At 44.7% G+C, this 19393-nt stretch overlaps 1 protein-coding gene across 6 annotated transcripts in view; it reads left to right on the top strand.

The window, feature by feature from the left end:
* Nucleotides 1–14662, top strand: part of LOC106814936 (tropomyosin-like) — a 17657-nt gene extending 2995 nt beyond the window's left edge. Inside the window, exons 1-9 of one of the 6 annotated variants that reach the window (XM_014819319.1) lie at nucleotides 1590–1812; nucleotides 3428–3561; nucleotides 5498–5615; nucleotides 7406–7476; nucleotides 9840–9915; nucleotides 10334–10396; nucleotides 10750–10819; nucleotides 12331–12414; nucleotides 13325–13411. In XM_014819319.1, coding sequence (XP_014674805.1) covers nucleotides 1678–1812; nucleotides 3428–3561; nucleotides 5498–5615; nucleotides 7406–7476; nucleotides 9840–9915; nucleotides 10334–10396; nucleotides 10750–10819; nucleotides 12331–12413 — 750 coding nt within the window. In that variant the 5' untranslated portion in view covers nucleotides 1590–1677 and the 3' untranslated portion in view covers nucleotide 12414; nucleotides 13325–13411. Of the gene's footprint in view, nucleotides 1–1587; nucleotides 1813–3427; nucleotides 3562–5132; nucleotides 5251–5497; nucleotides 5616–7405; nucleotides 7477–7560; nucleotides 7632–9839; nucleotides 9916–10333; nucleotides 10397–10749; nucleotides 10820–12330; nucleotides 12415–13324 lie in introns of those variants that run through there. The other 5 variants (XM_014819322.1, XM_014819321.1, XM_014819320.1 and 2 more) reach the window with 5 other exon arrangements.
* The last annotated feature ends 4731 nt before the right edge of the window (nucleotides 14663–19393 follow it).

Genomic DNA, 19393 nt, shown 5'->3' with positions numbered 1-19393 from the left:
TATCGAGGAGTAATGGGACGGAGATGAAATATACGAACAAGACGTGCGTTTACGATAACGTTGTGAATGCACCATTGGGATCGACATCCCGAGTACATTCGTAATAATAATATTGTCATAATAATAATAATAATAATAATAATCGTTAAGATAATACGAAGAATATTACCTAGTACGCGTGTTAAAGCAAAACTTCGGCTGCATACCCGAGCGGCACGTTGTTGCCGCGAAGGTGGAACGCTATGTTGGGTTGGTGGGGTGTGAATTAACGCACCGCGTGGAATTTCGTTTCGATGTACTCTTTCAAGATTGTCAATTGGGCAATGTTGATAGATGAAGATACATGACTGAAGATACATGACTGCACGTCGACGAATGATACTGCTAGTATGTCTTCTACGCCACGATACACGCGCGTTAATATGTAGAACGGATTCTTGGTGGATGAGCAATACTTCACAGGGGGAGTGCGAGGCGGCGGCGTCTCAGGCAGCAGCCTTATTTAGCTGCCGTTACCGCCACTGTATCGTGCGGCGCGCCCGTGACGTCACTGAGCCGATTTTGGCAGACGAACCTTGCAGTCCCGTTCGGTGTGCTCCTTGCTATACACGCCCGTGTCTATTTATAAACGCTTGGTTCCATGAGCGGTGGCAGTGCGGGTGTAGCACAGTGTGGGTGTAGACACACATGTGCCTACTGCTGAGATATTACGTAAAGAAAGACTCCAGATAGGCTAGTTTCTTCTCCTACTTCGTATTCTGGGAGGCATTCCTGACTCTATACGTACATGGACAGAGCATTATTGCACTCTGCAAAAGAGTACGTACGCGACTCTATGTACAGAGATCCGCGCTCCCGTATATCGTTATTCAGCACTCTTGCAGTCATACGCTGTCTACTTATTATTAGCAGAGCGCAATAAATAACGTTCTTTGTAAAGAACGACTGTCGGGCAGTTCACTTGTGATTAAACTTTTGCCTGGGTGCGGCGTGATAATTATACAGTGGTTTATCCCGCGTTTATTCAACATTCTTTATTAGTAATTCACCCCCAAAGAATGCCAGTATACGATCCTATTCGTCTAAAACATTTAGTGCTATTAGACGTTCGTAAGGAAGTCCTCGTGAACTCGTATATATGCAAGCACATATTATCTAACAAGTCGACACGCCCGCGTTTATCGCAATGCACTCGTTTCGCGTTGTAACACTCCCCGGGGAAGTATCTGCTGGTACTAGATAAGGTCCTGAACTCACTCGCCTACACATTCTTTACTGTGCGGATTATATACGTGCGCTATCGCGCCGCTTATGGCTCAACGTCTATTGACCGCAGTGGCTAGTAAGGAACGCCGCCTTCGTGAATGTGTGTACCGCCGCTATCGTCACGCTGTCTGCACTGCGCGCACTAATACACGGAAGACAACCAACAAATTTTTCCGCCAAACTGTAGAACGAGTTTGTAAAGTTTATTTTTATAACCGCGTAATAACCTTGTTTGTGTCAATATTGCACTTTTATTTGCGACGAATTGTCAGAGTTGTAGTTGTTAATGGGCAGTATAGTTCCCTAGCGGTGGCGGACGGTTATTGCGGTGGTTTGGCTAGTCGCAAGTGCCGGTTTTTGATCCCTAAATTCTGTGTCGTCGTGTCTCTGGCGTTTATTATCAAAATCAAAATGGCTGTGCCATCGACTGTCGTGGATGTGATAAAGAAAAAGATGAGGCAACAGCGAGATGAACTGGAAACGCTAAACGATGAATTAGAGGAAGCTAGAAGACAGTTGAAACAAGAAGTGTCAAAACGAGAAGACGTGGGTATACTATACCGTGTAATCTAGACTAGTTAGCATTGCCTCTTAAACATTTCTCACGAAATTAAATCCTTAATTTGTATTCGGGTGAAGTTATCATATTCTATACTAATTCCTGATTACATGCAGATCATGCCAGAATGTGAGTAGATTGTAATAAATCTAATCAAAACAAGACTATAAATGTGGGCTTGGTAGCATTATGTTCACCACCAGGGGGCGGTTGCATATACAGACTACAGTGTACACTACAGTATGCTGTAATAAGCAAGTTCCTTGACTTGCCGGAGTAAATCCAGAGATACCTGTTTGGGACGAAGTAGCCTTAGGTCAGCGGCTTGTAAATCTACGAAATTTGTTCCCACGTACTAAAGATTTATTTGTTATGGAAACTTCCTCGCCATTAGATCATCGGTGCAAACACATGACAATGACATGAAACAATGTAAACCTGCTTTGTTGTTGCCAAGATGAACTGCATCTAAATTCTAAGCTGTCATCAAGGTTCAAGTAAAACCAGGCTCTCAAGCTAAAACTAAAGTAAACCTAGGCTAGTTTGCCATATTGCCTAGTTTTCACCAGCAAACACAAGCTGCAAATTGCCAAATGATTGTACAACATATTGTACTATTAAATGCATACTAGGCCCTTTGATTATGCAATGTTGACAAATGCTAGAGTAACTGGCACCTTGTGTAGTTAATAAGTACATATAACCTTATATCCAAACGCATATTAGTTTGTCCAATATCACTGCTGGTTACATTACAAGCAAGACTTGTATGTGTAATCCGTAAATGTAATCCAGGAGTCAAGCGATGACGTAAACATTTGTGTGGCCCGTATGTTTTGGACGCCAGATAAAATGGAGGTGTCTGCGGTGTAACCACGACCACGGACTAAACATGGAAATGGAGTAAAACACACGTACTAATCACCGACGCACATGGACAGCTGTGACAAAAAGTGCCTTATCACGAGCGTCCGTGTTTACGAAATCACTGATGATAGCATTGCGTACGGCCGAGCATGCGTACGAAAATGTCCGGTGCACTATAAATCTGTATCACACCCGCTTCGCCGGCAGCGGTTTGAAACTGTAAACAACTGATTTCTTGGATTGCGGATTTCAATTAGACATTTCTTAGTAACCAGCAGTGATATTGGACAAACTAATACGTGTTTGGATGTAAGGTTATGTACTTATTAACTACACAAGGTGCCAGTTACCACTCTACCATTCTTCAACATTGCATAATCAATGGACCTAGTATGCCTTTAAATAAGGGAAGATGCATGCCATCTGCTAGTCATTGCTGATTTAATTATTCATGATTAATTAAATGATTCATTGAGTTAATTGGATTAAATTATCACTAGCTGATGGTTTCCGTTTCCGAATTTCTTGCTATTGAAATCGGTTTGTAGTCATTCATTAAGAATTGCTGGAAATCTTGTGTTAATCAGCGATCGATAAGGGTATGGGTCTGAAACCCTAGATTTAAGTCATTGCATGGAGTCGACATTCATTGTCAATCATACATGTATTTGTATCTGAATTACATGCAATAAAGATTTAATAATAATAATAATTCTCTCCGAACCCTCTCTGTAGGCCGAGTCTGAGATCCAGGCCCTGAACAGGAGGATCCAGTTGACGGAGGAAGAGTTGGGAAGGACAGAGGAGAGATTGAAGGATGCCACTGAGAAGTTGGAAAGTGCTGGCAAGATCGCTGATGAGAGCGAACGGTATGTCCAAAACTAGCAGCAGCATAAATATGTCTGCAGTTTAATACCTGCAGAGACATGACATATGATACCAAGTATCCACTTTATGCTGGTATCTATAGAAATTTGGTATAAGGGTAAATAGCATAATAATTACAGTCAAACCACGGTTATCCGAACATCAATTATTCGAATTTCGGATTATCCGAACAAGATCTCAAGGTCCCTTGAATATTTAACGGTAATACGATTAGATAAATTATCCGAACAATCAGTTATCCGAACAAAATACTCCCCGCCCGTCTCGTTCGGATAATCGAGGTTTAACTGTATATGTACATTGTGTGATATAGTGTATTAGAAACAATTTGTATAATAATTTATGTTCAACACAAGGTCTAAGCTAGTAAGAAATAGTACATTATAATATATGTACCGTGTATTTCCCTCTACTGGCAAAACTGGCCATAGAATATCAAACAGGAGTGCTTATAATTGTTAAAGTAATTAAAATTTTGAAATTATGTATATAGATAATCAAACCGAACTTGTCCTCAAAAGATTGAGCCAGTGGAGCCCAACATACAGATCTTTCTCTGTGTGATATAGAATGTATATTATAGATATCTGTGTGTGTTCTCCTCTTTATGTGCTATAGAAATGTGTGTGTTTTTTCTCTATATAAGATACACAATATATATATGCTATAGCAACATGGGTGTAACTCTCTCTCTTTTTTATCTCCCTCTATCTATCTCTCTCTTCTCTCTTCTCTCTCCTCCCTCTCTCTCTCTCTCTCTCGCTCTCTCTCTCTCTCTCTCTTTCTCTCTCTCCTCTGTCTCTCTCACTTTCTCACTTTTGTTAAACTTATATGGTTACACGCGTGAATGTGGGGCAGTGCTTATCTGTGTATCGTTCTCTCCTTGTTTTGATGCAGAGGCTTTAGTCCTGCGTGTGTGTCCACGTCAGTTTAGTTTCTGACGAATGCAGTTCTCCTCTCGGCGCACACACGTGCGTGCTAACATGCCTGCCTTTGTTTGTGTCCATGCTAACTGGTCTGTGTCTCTGTCTCGTGTCTCTTTCCTGCTGCATTGCTCTCTCCGTCTGCGGTGATGTGCAGAGCGAAAAAGAGCGTTGAGAATCGCTCGTATACGGAGGCGGACAAGATTGAGGAGCTAGAGCGCGGCGTAGAGCAGTATCGTCTGCTAGCGGAGGAGGCCGATAAGAAAAACGAAGAGGTAAAACCTCGTGGCACTCTCCCAACCCTTGTGACCGCGTCGCCCCTTACCCCGCTGCACTGCCGTGGTGCACTCTATTCAGTCATGCTGGCTATTCTACCACAGCAACCCCTTCACCACTGCACACCTCCCCCTACCTTACTACAGCAGTCTCTACTCTCTACCCCACAGCGACACACCCACTACCCCACATCAGTGCTCACCATAGCTCCCCCCCCCACCATGCAGCAACCCCACTCCACAACTGTGCCCCCCCCTCCCCAAGTGCCGACCGCAGCGCCCCCCCTACCAGGCCGTGGTGTTGCATGTGCATGCGGGGCGTTACGGCGCGCTCTTTCTCTCTGTCTTCCGCAGCGGCCGCAAGGTGCTGGAGAATCGGAGCACGATCGACGAGAATCGTGCGGAGCTGCTCGACATGCAGTTGAAGGAGACACAGCTGCTGTCCGAGCAAGCTGAGCAGCGATACCAAGAGGTACTCACTACTGGTGGTGGTGCGACGCGGGCACGCGCGCGGCGCCCCCTCGTGGTGACCGGGGGAAGGCAGGAGGTGGCGCCCCCTTGCGCTGACGGGGAATACTAATTCGTCTTCAGCATTTTCAGGTTTTCGTGGTCGTGGTCGTCGGAGCGGAACGTGGTGGAGGAGGATGGAGTGGTCTCTGTGGCTGTGGATTAATCATTAGATTTATAGTCACTGATGAGAATTGTCGTCTGTTGTCTAGCATGAGGAAGATGCTTGAGCACAAGGTGCAGACAGAGGAAGAACGCACCGATGCACTCGAGCTGCAGCTGAAGGAAGCTCAGTATCTCGCAGAGGAAGCCGACAGGAAATACGACGAGGTGACGTGTGCATGCCACCGCCCGGCATGCGAGCGTAACCACGGCGACGGCCGCACCGCCAATCCCCACTAACCTCGTACGGCCCTTAATGAACCACACACCTGCCACGCTGAAGTTTTGTTTGGTCAACAGGTGGCACCGAGAGGTAGAGAAAAAATCATAATCCTATACTAACCATGTAGCCATACTAGAGTATTGTTTTGCCAGCAGGAGACGCCACTTAATAGGGACCCACTGGTCGTTGGAAGTGACAGCGTTATGTTTTTTGGTAGTGTCTATGCGACTGTGTGTGTGCATGTGATTGTATTCGTTCATTTTGCGGTAAACTAACCCATTGCATCTTGTTGTGCATATCTCCATAATGATGTAGCCAGAAAAACATGTATCCACAAGGGGAATTAAACGTCAAACTGGTTTCCAAATTTGTTAGCCAGCCCGGGGCTATGATTTATAGAGTGGACCGTGCTAATCGCTTCTTAGTGAACAGCCACGATTAACTAGGATAGTAAAGCAATGCATGTCATGGTCTCTGAATTTTCTATGGTGCAGAAGCAATCCGTATGAAATACTCAAATCAAAATAATGGTAGTGTAATATGCACGCTAGCTATTATTACAAGCAGTGCACACGTTTTTTCATTTTCCTTTTTCTAATATTTGTTTAAATACAGCACGTGATTTAATTGCCTCTACCACCCAGTAAAGCTCTTGTCTATCCCGAAATTTTAGCGTGCAATAACAATTAGTCGACTCTTATCTCTGTTCTAACAACCTTGCAGAGGTAATTATTAAGTAACCAGCTTGGCAGCCTGACACATAATATATCAGTAACAGCGATAGCATGTGTAGACATACCGTTTCTCTCTTGTTGTGGTAGCAACTTTGGGAGTGTAAAGCATTTGATTGCTAGATAATGCAGTGTAGTTGTTCCTTGTGGGGCGAATGTTGAGTTTTGTGTTTAGTGTGTATGTCCGTTTGTGTGTATGCCCGTGCAGACATGGGTGAAGACCACCCGGTGGCCGACACCAGGGGGCGTGACGAGGTGTCCCAAAACACATCCCTTGTGTAATTCATTGGGAGTTTTCCTGCTTCCAGTTGCAGCATTATGGAAGCAGAGTGAAGGGGAAGCCCTCACGCCTCCTGTTTCTTGTTCGTAACGGTTCTGTTACAGGGTCCGGTTGGCAAGCAAGCGAATGTGGATTGCTATTGACCTCCCCTTATTACGTTCATCGAGATAAATGCATACCGGGTTCAAGTTTTCTCATAGAATATTTTCTTGGAGTTTGTGGGCATTTGTTGAATGCCAATTACAGGCCTTGTGTACGAATTGGCAAAACCTATGTATATTTTAACTTATATAAATGTTCTACGTACCCGCACTTTGTGGTTCCCCACCGGTGGTGAATACGAGGCATGAATTTTAATGGATGGTGTAAACTGCTTCTCCATCTTGGCTTTCTCTATTAGATATTCGGCATTAGTTGTTTGGAAACCGAGGCCGCTTTGCGGTGACTAGATGACCAAAGAAATTCAGAAGCTAGAATTCATTCATTTGCTAGAAGTATTTGAAATTTTATAATGAATTCAAAGATTGATTGAGTATTCGTATATTATTTGAACAGGTGCAGATATTATAGAAGGTAATATTTAGTATTTAAGTACGTTCAAGAGAAATTTTCGAATTCTCATTGAACCGTTGGTGAAATCATCATCTCGCGACTGATGTCCCATATCCTCGTATCCTCGCTGTCTGGTTACCGTGACGTTACGTTCTCCCGTGTTTCTCTGCAGGTGGCGAGAAAGGTTCAGATGGTTGAAGCTGACTTGGAACGCGCGGAGGAGCGTGCCGAGATCGGTGAATCGTAAGTACACGCGTCGTGACGCAGGCCCTGCTAACGTCGCTCTTCTCTTTTCTTTCGTCTTCTCCGTCATCTGCCCGTCTGTAGGTTAACCGCAGGGTGAAGATGATGGAGGCAGACCTGGAGCGCACGGAGGATCGTGCGAACACCGGTGAAACGTGAGTAGACGGTGATGCGTCCCCGCAGCATCCCATGGAGGCGGGCGGGACCGCTGCCGGCCCCCGCTGGCCTGTACACTGACGCCTAGCTGACATGGACACGGGCGTGTCGCGATGACGCAGGCGTCCCGCTCACGACACGAGGAGAGGAGAGCGGGGCGCCTGCGTGGCAGCGACGTGCCTCAGTTCCACTAATCAATGCAGCATAGTACTACCACATCCCTCCGGCTGGTCATACGAACAGATTCCGGAAATTTAGAGTGGGCTGATGTCAATGCTCTCATTGCCGATGCCCTCCTTCATTCTGCGTCCCATACAACATGAACGTGTGACTCCCCGGTGATTCTTTAACCTTTGGTCTTCCCGTCTTGGGCGATGAGACATTTTTCTGCCTTCTGGCACGGGGCATCAGTGTTACGTCTAATTTCAGCTTGAATAGTTGAAATATTTCTGGCCCTGACAGTGCTATAATCCCTTGCGACTAGCTAGTTCTCTCTGTCTCTCTCGCTGTCTCTAAACATTTGGTGCCTTCCATGATTAGTCGAGCTGTAGTTTGCAGAGCCATGCACAGTGCTGCCATCTGGAGCCTCACAGCAATCGATCAGTAATGCCATACTCACATCCTAATAGCCGATCTAATATGCAAATGAACTAGAGCGGTGACTGGTTGGGGTGTGAAGCCAGTAGTGGGAAGCATGAGATTGCGTTGAAACCATGCACTGACAGATTCTGATCCCCTGAGGTAGAGAAGAACCTGTCCACCACTACCCCTGGTACTAAAATACTGTGACCACCCCCATCTGGTATAACTTGTGGACTATTTTGTCACGCGAGTTGATAGCAGTTGGATTAAAACTAAGAAGACTGCATGTTATAGGGTATACATGCACACAAAGACTTGTTCATGTATGTTTTACATAGCATGCTATCCTCAGAAATCTTTCTAAGAAGTTATTAGGTATCGAAGTTTAACTGTCACTCGCAGTTCAATTTTCCTAAGTTTATCATTCATCTGTTTATATCATTTGTTTCTCATCGTCATTAACGTGAATATTTGTTCGTACTGCAAAGACACGATTTTGTTTTTAGTGATGTTTGTTCCCCTGAAATCAAACGTGGTCGTATCATTAACACCGATCTGGATGTAATTATTCAGATTGAACTCCCACATTTGTTGTTGTTGCTGTTTATCATTTACCTGGTTACGTTGACATATCTGCACATTAGAAGGTTTTTAATTTCCAGTAAGCGGCTGTTCTGTCTTTCTGTCCCCGGTTGGCAGATTCTTCCTGTCTCGCGTAAGGTCATATCATAACATACTTGTAGTTGATTCCCCCAAACTCGTTTTATGTCAGCATTTTATACTCCGCAGCGAGTGTAGCTCTTATAGCAATTAGTGGTTTAAGGGAAATTTAGATTTCAAAGAAAGTACTTCAAAATCATTGCATATATACGCTCAGTCTAGAAAAAATATAGCAAAATATAGTCTCATCTAACAGCAGATAGTTACTTATTACACCAACTTGAAAATCAATAAGAATTTATGCTGTTGTAGAAAATTGCAATTGAACACGTCATAACACCACCGAATATTTGATTATAGTGACAATTAATTTGCAAATGACAACGCAAGTGCACCTAGTTCATACAAAAGTCCATCTGATTCAGTGTAGTGAGAATTATTATCGCGAGAAAGTCTGACCATAGCGAAGTACGAAGATTCTAAGCTCAGCATTACTCTAGACAGTTGATGTTACACGGGCAATAACGGTAAGTATCTGAAAAGTCTGGAAAACACGAGAACGGTCGGAAATTCTTTTTGAAATCATCGCTATAAGTGATTCGGTTGGTCGCGACCCTACGACCAGGCTCCCTTCGGGCTAGTTAATTGTGTGAAAAGTTTAGTCACGCCATGCGACCACCAGCGACCGGGGCCAAGGAGACTGGTAGGTACTATGTGACGGGTGCTCAGTCTCCGCTGTTCCAGAAAACTGGACGCCCAGTCATGGTAATCGACCCTCGTTCGCACGGGGAACCGCAACAGACCTTTGTGTTTTATTTCGGTATGTGACGACTCGGGTCGTGGCATTCGTTGTGACAGTGGAGGAGCATGCCAGAATGATGTGTTGTTGATAGAGGGTGTTGGTGTATCTCGCGACGTGATGGGATGTGCACAGGGCTAACATGTCTTATCCTGTGATCTTACAGCAAGATCGTTGAGCTTGAGGAAGAGCTGAGAATCGTCGGCAACAACCTGAAGGGTCTTGAGGTCGCTGAGGAGAAGGTAAGAACTTGGGGGATGAGGGGCTCGTCGTGGGAGGGTAAGACAGGGGTAGATAAAGGTGGATCTATGCACGTTTTCAATATATATATATTGTGTGAGAAGTGTGTTTCCAAGTGTTCATTCAGTTTACACCCTTTTGGCATTAGGGATAGGGTTAGATACATTTAGATGTGTGCATTATTATGACATATGCAAGGTTATGTTCAATAATATGAACCTTGAGATTCACTATGAAAGTGGGTCTTGGCTCTTTTTCTCTATCCTTTTGGTTTTGAGGTAGGAGATTGTGGTGCTGCTGCTAACGGATTGCATCTAAATCTATCTAGCTATTTTTTAAATTTTAGTGCATCTGCTTCCACATTGGATAGCAGTGCAGCGCCATCTACATCATTTACATGCTCTTCTGTTTGTTCTGCAGGCCACCCAGCGAGAGGACAGCTACGAGGCGCAGATCCGTGACCTCACCGCACGACTGAAGGACGTAAGTTTTATAACCTATCACGCGAGAGGTATAAACGTGGAGAGATGTGTAAGAGATTAGATAGTGGAAAGGAATAGAGAAGGGATTGGGGTAAGGCTTGCGCTTAGAGATGACAAGAATTATGTATGAATTGGGGCTTGTTAATAACTAAGGATGAATAAGGTAGCCTAAGATCGGGTATTAGCAATCACGGATCAATATAAGTTGAATAAGGGATGAGGTTATCAATCGGGGATGGTTATAAGTAGGATATCGAACAGGCTTAGCGATCGACTATAAGGTATAAGATATAATTAGAGAGCAGGTTAGCTGTAGGGCTCGTGGCACTCACACAACACCTACTTTATTGCCAGGCTGAGACACGTGCCGAGTTCGCTGAGAGGACAGTACAGAAGCTGCAGAAGGAGGTCGACAGACTTGAGGGTGAGTGTCTCTGTCACATCGTGCATGGCTTCTCTCGTTGGCAGCTCCGTGTGGCGGGAGCTAGCGCATGGCATGGCATTCCACATCGCCTGCCGCTGTACTGGACGTGAGCCGAGCGTGTCACTAACCAGTGGTAGTCGTAGGAGCGTTGGGATACGAGTAAGGTCAAGAGTAGATAAATAACAAGAGTGAGACAACCGATTCCCGCATTTTTAACCGATTTTGCTCATCAAAATTTACCACCAATAAAGAAGCAAGTGTATACGTTCCTCAGCTTATTATGACCACTAATCACTCACCTTCGTGGTACTGATATTCGTTTACATATATTTGACAGCGTATTGCTGTAAATCGTAATCTTGCACGAGCTGAATTCGATAAATTTACCGCTAAAATGGCGACTTGTTGCGAGCTGTTTAGACATTATTAGAAGCTATCGGTGCGCCAATATTTAGCAATTTTTATTTTTAATGTACTTGATTACCTGCGCGTGCGTAATGTGATACTTACTGCAAACTACTACAGAGAATATTGTTATTATTGTATTATTACTTATGTAAGATAGTATGTCAATTTCTTGTGTTGCGATCACAATAACTGAGCGCGTCTCGCGGTTCCTCACGAGATCAAAATTCGAAATTTAGATTGTCTCTCAACCCTATCGGGGCACGAATGATTTGGAAACGTCCATTGCTAAATATTGGCGCCCCGATAGCTTCTACATAATGGCTAAACAGGTCGCAACAAAAGCGGTAAATTGTGCGAATTCAGCTCGTGCAAGATTACGATTTACAGCAATACGCTAGCAAATATATGTAAACGAATTTCAGTACCACGAAGGTGAGTGATTAGTGGTCATAATAAGCTGAGGAACGTATACACTTGCTTCTTTATTGGTGGTAAATTTTGATGAGCAAAATCGGTTAAAAATGCGGGAATCGGTTGTCTCACTCTTGTTATTTATCTACTCTTGGTAAGGTGTAGTTAACAAGTTGAGAGCAGCAGTTGATGTGTTTGGTTGTTGCTGTTCGTAGAGTCGATTACGTTTGCTTGCCGTGTTCGTATTGATCCGGCTAATTCTGTACTCAGCATTCATTACTAACACTGAGTCAGAAGTTAGCATTTCGATAAGCACGCTTGTTTTTATGGAGTGAGATGCTTGAGTAGATTCATCAACTAGTCGAATTCGAGTTTACTCGGTTTGATTGTTTAGATGGTTTGCCTGGTTACCCATCATGACTTTCTTGGGTTGTTGAGATTGTCTGAATGGGTGACCCTTTGCAGTGATATTCCGCCTTAAGGTTAACAGCAAATTAGCATGACAAATAACTGATAACACAATTTAAGTAGTGAGTTTGAATTGAAAGTGTTCTAACAAGTGAAAGCTCCTCTGATAGTGGGTGCATAACTCCCTATCAGTGCTCCCTGGTTAGTGGTGGAGCGATTTAGTTGTTGCTGCTACACCTCACTACTGCATGTTGCATGTGTTTGTGCTTTTTGTGCATGCTCAGATGACCTGAGAGAGGAAACAGAGAAGGTGAAGACGATGGCCACAGACATGGAAAATACGTTGAATGACATCGTCAACTGCTGAGGTGTGCATGTGCCTCCACCTGTTGCACGTTATGCAAACGTCTGATGATTACCGTGCGAATGCGACATTCGCTAATGCACCCGATTCAGTTTGACGCAGACAATTTCCGTGTATATGTTAGATTTGTGGCGAGGAGAGCCCCAAATACCATTTATCTCCTTACTTCCTGATATATACAGACTCGCTAAACTTTACGGTTAGCTCACAGGAGTGGAAAGAAAACATGGCGAAAATGCCTTTTGGCACATGCAGTTTTCAACTCTGTCGACTATGCTTGCGAGATGCCCACCTCGCTTTCTTTCTCCGGTTAAGGTCTGAAGTGCGTGTTTGCGTCAGTAATCATCAGACGTTAGTGTATGGCGGCGTTTAGCGCATGAGGGTATCTGGAGTTATGCGTGGATGACAAACAGACAGACATCCACACGACAGTGAGTGTGGGAGCGCACCCTGCCGCCTGAGCAAAGTTCCTCACTATTACAGATACTTTCATCGAAGGATTTTGTTGTTTTAGAAGAAGCACGGTGTTTCATGGCATCATAAACACACTGTCATGAAATAATGTTTGTTGATCAGTATTTGTCCGAGAGCAATCATAAGTTTCAAGATTAAAGAGTGCCAGGTCAGTGCAGGTGTTTAATTAGGAACAAGAACTAAGGTACAATCAAACCTGTTAATAACGGACACGCAAGGAAAATTGCAAAAGTGGCCTTTATAGACACGTGGCTGTTCTATAGAGGTGGCACGTAACGCAGGTTTGTTTGCACCGTTGCGACGTTTACTCTGTGTTCTGAGGCGACGCTTTGTCCCATTGGTGTCGTTACTGTGGCGGCGGGTGGTTTCCCGTCGCATCGTCGGAGTGTAGTTGCCGTGGCGACGGTTGGTTACTCATCGTGAATTATGTCGCCTTGCAGATGACCTCGTACACGAGAAGGAGAGGTACAAGTCCATCAGTGAGGAGCTCGACCTCACCTTCCAGGAGCTCTCTACATACTAAGCCCCTCCTGCATCGGCGGTCGCCTCTGTCTCTATGGCGACCGTTGCCAGGACACTTCATGCTTCCGCGGGACGGGAGGCGGCGACGACACCCGTTCCAATTACATCCGCAGCTTCCCCGTTGCCACGTTTCGTTTTCCGACCCTCGCTGCAGCGACGCATCCTCGCTTTCAAATTTTGTTCTCTGTTTTGCTACTACTCTTTCTTTCAAATTTTAAAAACAGCTCTTCTATTTGTACAGATCTTTGTGGCAAAGAGACTCTTATGACCTGTTCTTCATTTCGTCTTGATTTGTTTTTTGTTTTGTTGTTTTAAGTACTGTTGAATGGGTCGTGCTGTAGCACCGTTCCGCAGAGGTGTATTTTCAAGGGGATTCGTTCCAATAAGATGACGAATCATTGTTGCTATGACAAGACGTGCTTCATAACGGCCACTGAGATTAGCTGGGGGTTCTCTCGCTCCCGTGGTCGGGGGTGCGGCCCTCCGCTCTTGCAGTGAACAACTCGTGTGTTCCGTAGTGGAATTCACGAACCACAGTTACATTGTTGTGGCAGCCGTTATTGAGACCTCTGGGCGATGTCAACCTGTTTCCTAGGCGATGGATTGCGATCGCCATGGCAACCGAGCGTAGTGACGAGGAAGGGAGGCAGGCGGTGCGGGCTGCTTCCCCCCACACGCCTGTACGTCTCCCCCCGCGGGGTACAGCCGACGCGACCCCTGCTGACACCTCGTTGCCACGCCGCCGGCATTTATGCTTGCATTTTCATTCGGCAGAAGTAATTTTTAAACTCGAAATAATCTGATCGCTTGCATGTATAGACTTTTCCTAGACGGAGGCAATATTCTATTGATTCTCCTTCTGCCGTCTGCAAGTGCGTGTAGAGTACGCTAGGGTTTCCTTTCTCATCAGGCGTATTGCAATCCGGCCCCTCGGTTTCTCGCTGTGGGTAGCGTCCGCTCTTTTTCGACCAGCCGATTCCCATCATGTTTGTGAATTCTTATCATAAAAAATATGAAAAGGTCACTTTAAATTAGACATGTAAAGTACGATGATATATGTGAAGTGAAATATTTTTTGCCGGCATTTTCAGAAGGGTATATTAGCATAGTTCCGTAACATCTTCGTAGCTTTTATATACTTCGTACTATTAGTGCTGTACGAACGCCATATCGATTGATTTTACCGCTATTTTATTTAATACTGGAGAATCAGAATATTGCCTTTTACTGATAATTAAAAATTCATTTCACCTGTATACTGTAGTTCGTCTATTTCTCATGGAAGTAAATGTACGTCTTCTGTAGGGATTATTTTGTGTACCTATATTACTAGAATTCCCCGGGTGGCAAACGGTATTCGATTTCAAATTCTCGTTAGTAAGTTGATTCCTCAACTAGAGGATTGCTAGTCCGTTTGAAAAGCGTGGGGTTTGTTCGTGCGCTCACATCCGACCGTGCCAGCGTGGATGTGCGTGCGTGCGTGCGTGCGTGCGTGCGTGCGTGCGTGCGTGTATAATTTCAAATGTTCATTTTTCCCTTTACAAAATTATGTCGCGATTACAATATATACTATAGTTAATAACTATTGATTAGGATCGTGGGCGAATCATCTGGTACGGGTCAGTGGTCACGTAAAATAAATAAAGTAAGACATGGTAAAATAAATAAATAAATAAGGGAGCGCCATCGCATAAGTCGGAGTTGGGGGGGGGGGTGTTGCAGCTCTGTGGCTCACTGCACGCCTTCTCGCAATATAGTACCTGAGTCGTGCTTGTGGATAACGCTGATAAAACTTACGGAACGCTTCCAAATCTAAGGCAGATGTAAATGGCATCAGTGTTTCTCAGATCAAATGCGATATACGAGTATACACCCGATAAAATTCATTTGGTTTTCACAACAAATGTCATCTAGTTTACACAAAGAGTAACTAACAGGGTTTGCGCAGGGAGTAATGTATGTGGTTTGCACAGGGAGTAGTGAGTATGGCTTCCAACCCTTCAGTGAAATATCGTGGAATGGAAAGCTGTGGTCGTAAAGGGTCGCGACAAGATATTACACGAAATAAATAACAACGAATAAGAGACAGGGATACACTAGCGGATTAAGAGCGGGGCAACAGGGGCACGTGGCCCGGGCCCCCCACATTTGGGGCCCCCCACATTTAGAGTATCCTAAAATTTACAAAACTGTCGTAATTGTGATCCACAAAATTCTTAGCATGTAACGTTGAAGTGATGCGTTTCCCATGCTGTTTCTCTGACTGAATTTTGCTGTTCAGCTGAAGGACACTTTCCCTAATACCGAAATTACTCTGAGAGTCTATCTTTCATTGATGGTCTCGAATTGTAGCGGTGAAAGGTCATTTTTAAAACTCAAGTTGATTAAAAATCACATGAGAACCACGATGTGCCAACAGAGACTGGTAAACCTCAGTATTCTCGCTATCGAAAGTGACATTTTAAATTTGTTGAAACACGATGAAATACTCTCTGAATTTGCAAGCATGAAAGTGCAGAAAAAATACAGACTATAGAGCCCCCACACAATTGCGTGCCCCGGCCCCCCCCCCACACGCTTAGTCCGGCCCTGCAGGGATAGAACATATGCCAACAGAGACGCGTACTGACGCGCGCAGTACGTGTAGATTTGCACACAGGCGCGCAGCCGTACGCGCACACATGCACTCAAGAACACTCGCGGTGCGCACAGTCAGATGCGATGTAAAAGGTATAGCTGCATTAGGTATCACTTGTGCAGTAACACGTCTATGTAATGTGAAAACCTGCTTATCAGAACAATTGGTGTCTTTACTAATACCTTATTTATCCCCAAAACACGGTCCGCGTTACTGGCAAGTGATAAATACATAAGTGTATAATATCAGGAGTGTATCAATTTTGATACACTCCTGATAATATCAGGAGTTCATAAAGACAAATTTGTCTTTATTAACGCCTGATAATATTAATATCTTCCTTTGCATGGCAAGCAATCCCCAGAAGCGAACGAAGCTGTGGTTATCCACCTCGTGGCTCCCTCAGGTGGCAAAAACGTTTAAATTAAATGTAAGGTTTTTGATATCTCCGCTGGGCAAACATTGCGTTGACATAAAATTATCAGAGATGTGAATCAATAAGGTTATTGGGCTGCGATTTCTCTTATTGGGTTATTGGGCTGCGATTTCTATAGACCACCCACCCCACGACCGCTGGGCGCAGATACAAAATAGACACATCACAACACCTTTGCATTTCGGATCAATGTTGCTTGAGCAACACGCTTCATGACTGTTATTGTCATCGCTGTTGCTGACGGTGGACGGTAATCGTAGCGCTTCTGGTCCAACTCGCCTTGCGGGTGACGGCAAATGGTCTGCGGATGCGCGTGCAAATTTCTGTCAATGTTCCAGGCGACTGGACGATTAACTATACATGTAGACATCTCTAGTAGGTAAATGTGTGCTGCGTAACCTTCAGTTAGTGCGTAATTCAAGGTTTTCTTTGCCTGTTGGTGTTAAATTACACGATATGTATGACCTTCTGCTAGATTGTAAGCGTAAACGTGGGGAGTAGGGTGGGGTTGAATGTAAGGTGGGTGAGGCGACACGTGGATTATATATATATCCGGGTAGCGCCTAGTTGTATCGCTGATTTACGGGAATTAGCTGATCACCATAATTTATCACCCGTTTGTGATTTTTATCTTCGCATATAAGATGTAGGCCTACCACTGGGAAAGAAAACGTACAAAACCACCTTTTTTATATACCATTTAACTTTACCTTACCTTACCTTTACCTTTACCATGACCTTTTTATATAGCCACCTTTTGTACGTATAATGCAATTGAAATTGAGCCAAAAAGTGGCTCAAGTGTGGGTGGAGGGGGGGGGGTATATGGGTGGTTCTATGCGTTATTTCGTACTTTTCACGGTACGTCTTTATATACGACGCTGAAACGTAGTTAACGAAGTTACAGACGGCTGGAGCAATGTGTGTGTGTGTGTGTGTGTGTGTGTGTGTGTGTGTGTGTGTGTGTGTGTGTGTGTGTGCTGTGTGTGTGTGTGTCGTGTGGTGTGTGTGTGCATGGTGTGTGTGTGATGTGTGTCACTGTGTGTGTGTGGTGGTCGCTATGTGGCTGTGTGTATTCGTGTGTGTGTGTGTGTGTGCCTGTGTGTGTGTGTTCGCTGTGTGTGTGTGTGTGTGTTGCTGTGTGGTATGTGTGTGTGTGTGTGTGTGTGTGTGTGTGTGTGTGTGTTTGTGTATCACTCGTTGTGTGTGTGTGTGTGTGTGTGTATGTGTGTTATGTGTGTGTGTGTGTGCCTGTTGTGTTGTGTGTATGTGCTGTTGTGTGTGTGTTGTGTGGTGATGTGTGTGTGTATGTGTGTGTGTGTGTGTGTGTGTGTGTGTGTGTGTGTGTGTGTGTGCGTGTGTGTGTATTATGTGTATGTGTGTGTGTGTGTGTGTGTGTGTGTGTGTGTGTGATGTGTGTGTTGTGTTGCGTGTCGTGTTGTGTGTTGTGGTGGTTGTATGTGTGTGTGGTGTGTGTGTGTGTGTGTGTGTCGTGTGTGTGTGTTGTATATGTGTGTGTGTGTGTGTGTGTTGTCGTGTGTGTGTATGTGTGTGTGTGTGTGTGTGCGTGTGTGTCGTGTGTGTAACTATGTGTATGTGTGTCGTGTGTGTGGTAGTGTGTATGTGTGTGTGTGTGTGTGTGTGTGTGTGTGCGTGCGTGCGTGCGTGCGTGCGTGCGTTTGTGTGTGTTTGCGCGCGTGCGTGTGTGTGTGTGTGCGTGTGTGTGTGCGCGCGCGCGCGTGTGGGTGTGTACGAACTGTACCTATACCACAACTCGCCAGAAAAAAAGATATAACAAGGAATATTATTACAATGAATGATTGTATTGGGTGCGGTACCATAATATATGCCAACTCACGTATTTGTGTGTATTTGCTCTTGCTAAGCGTATAGTCTCTCTGTTGCTAAGCGTATAGTCTCTCTGTTGCTAAGCGTATAGTCTATCTGAGCGTACTCTCTCTAAGTCCAGACGATCGATGTTTGCGTGCCCGTAATCTGTAAAACTATCGTGCAACGATGACGGTGCACATTTTATAACGTAATTTTCTAAATCTTATTTTTCGATTTCGTGTAATGGGTTACTATTGTGACCGCGTAAAGCCTAGCGCGCACACCCGAGCAAAATACCCTGAACGTGCGTGGAGCAAAACGTGTTTCGCTCGATGTTCGTGGCTGTGTGCGGATTCCCGAAACAAAAAACATTGCTCAGCTGAGCGTGTTTCGCTGAACAAGCAATGTTTGATTCGCGGAACGTGTTTTCGCCTGAGCGTACGTTTTGCTCGGGTGTCAATCGTTCTGCTACACAGCGAAACGGCTACGCCACAGACGGTCTCTAATCAATATCCTTAAAAATATCACATGACACACAAAATTGGATGTCCATTGGATGGCTATTTTTTATGTCATGTGATAACGGCGCTGTACGCAGTGTTTCTGTATGTTTTGCTCAGCTGTGTGCTGTGTCGGGTACCGTGTGTGCGCTTGCTCGCCGAGCAGAACGCGAAACGCTGGAAAACAAAATTTCCCGTTTTGCTCGTGTGTGTGCGCTAGGCTAGGCTTTAAGACGCAGAGCGTGAACGCGGCCGAGGGTGCAAGGTCCCCCCCCTCCCCCGAGAATATTGTGAGAACATAGAACTAGGGAACTGCATGGCGTTCGAGGCACGTTTACATTTCCTGCATTTCCTGTTACATTTACTAATTACGTCTCATCAGTGTCGGTATTGGTTAATATGCACTGTAAGCTATTCTGCTGAAGCATATAATATACCGGACTGCAGTTAAAACATCATAATCTACATGCACGCCGTCACTAGTTCCCGACTATGTGCTATCGCGTTGTTTCCGCAGAGATGCCAACCACTACGATTTATCCGTATTTTATACGAATTTCTATACCTTTTTGCACCAATACAA

Source organism: Priapulus caudatus, unplaced genomic scaffold, assembly GCF_000485595.1.
Source record: "Priapulus caudatus unplaced genomic scaffold, Priapulus_caudatus-5.0.1 Scaffold1008, whole genome shotgun sequence".
NCBI classification, from domain to species: Eukaryota; Metazoa; Priapulida; class Priapulimorpha; order Priapulimorphida; family Priapulidae; genus Priapulus; species Priapulus caudatus.
The sequence above is the reverse complement of the archived record's forward strand: the minus strand, read 5'-3'. Positions and strand labels throughout refer to the sequence as shown.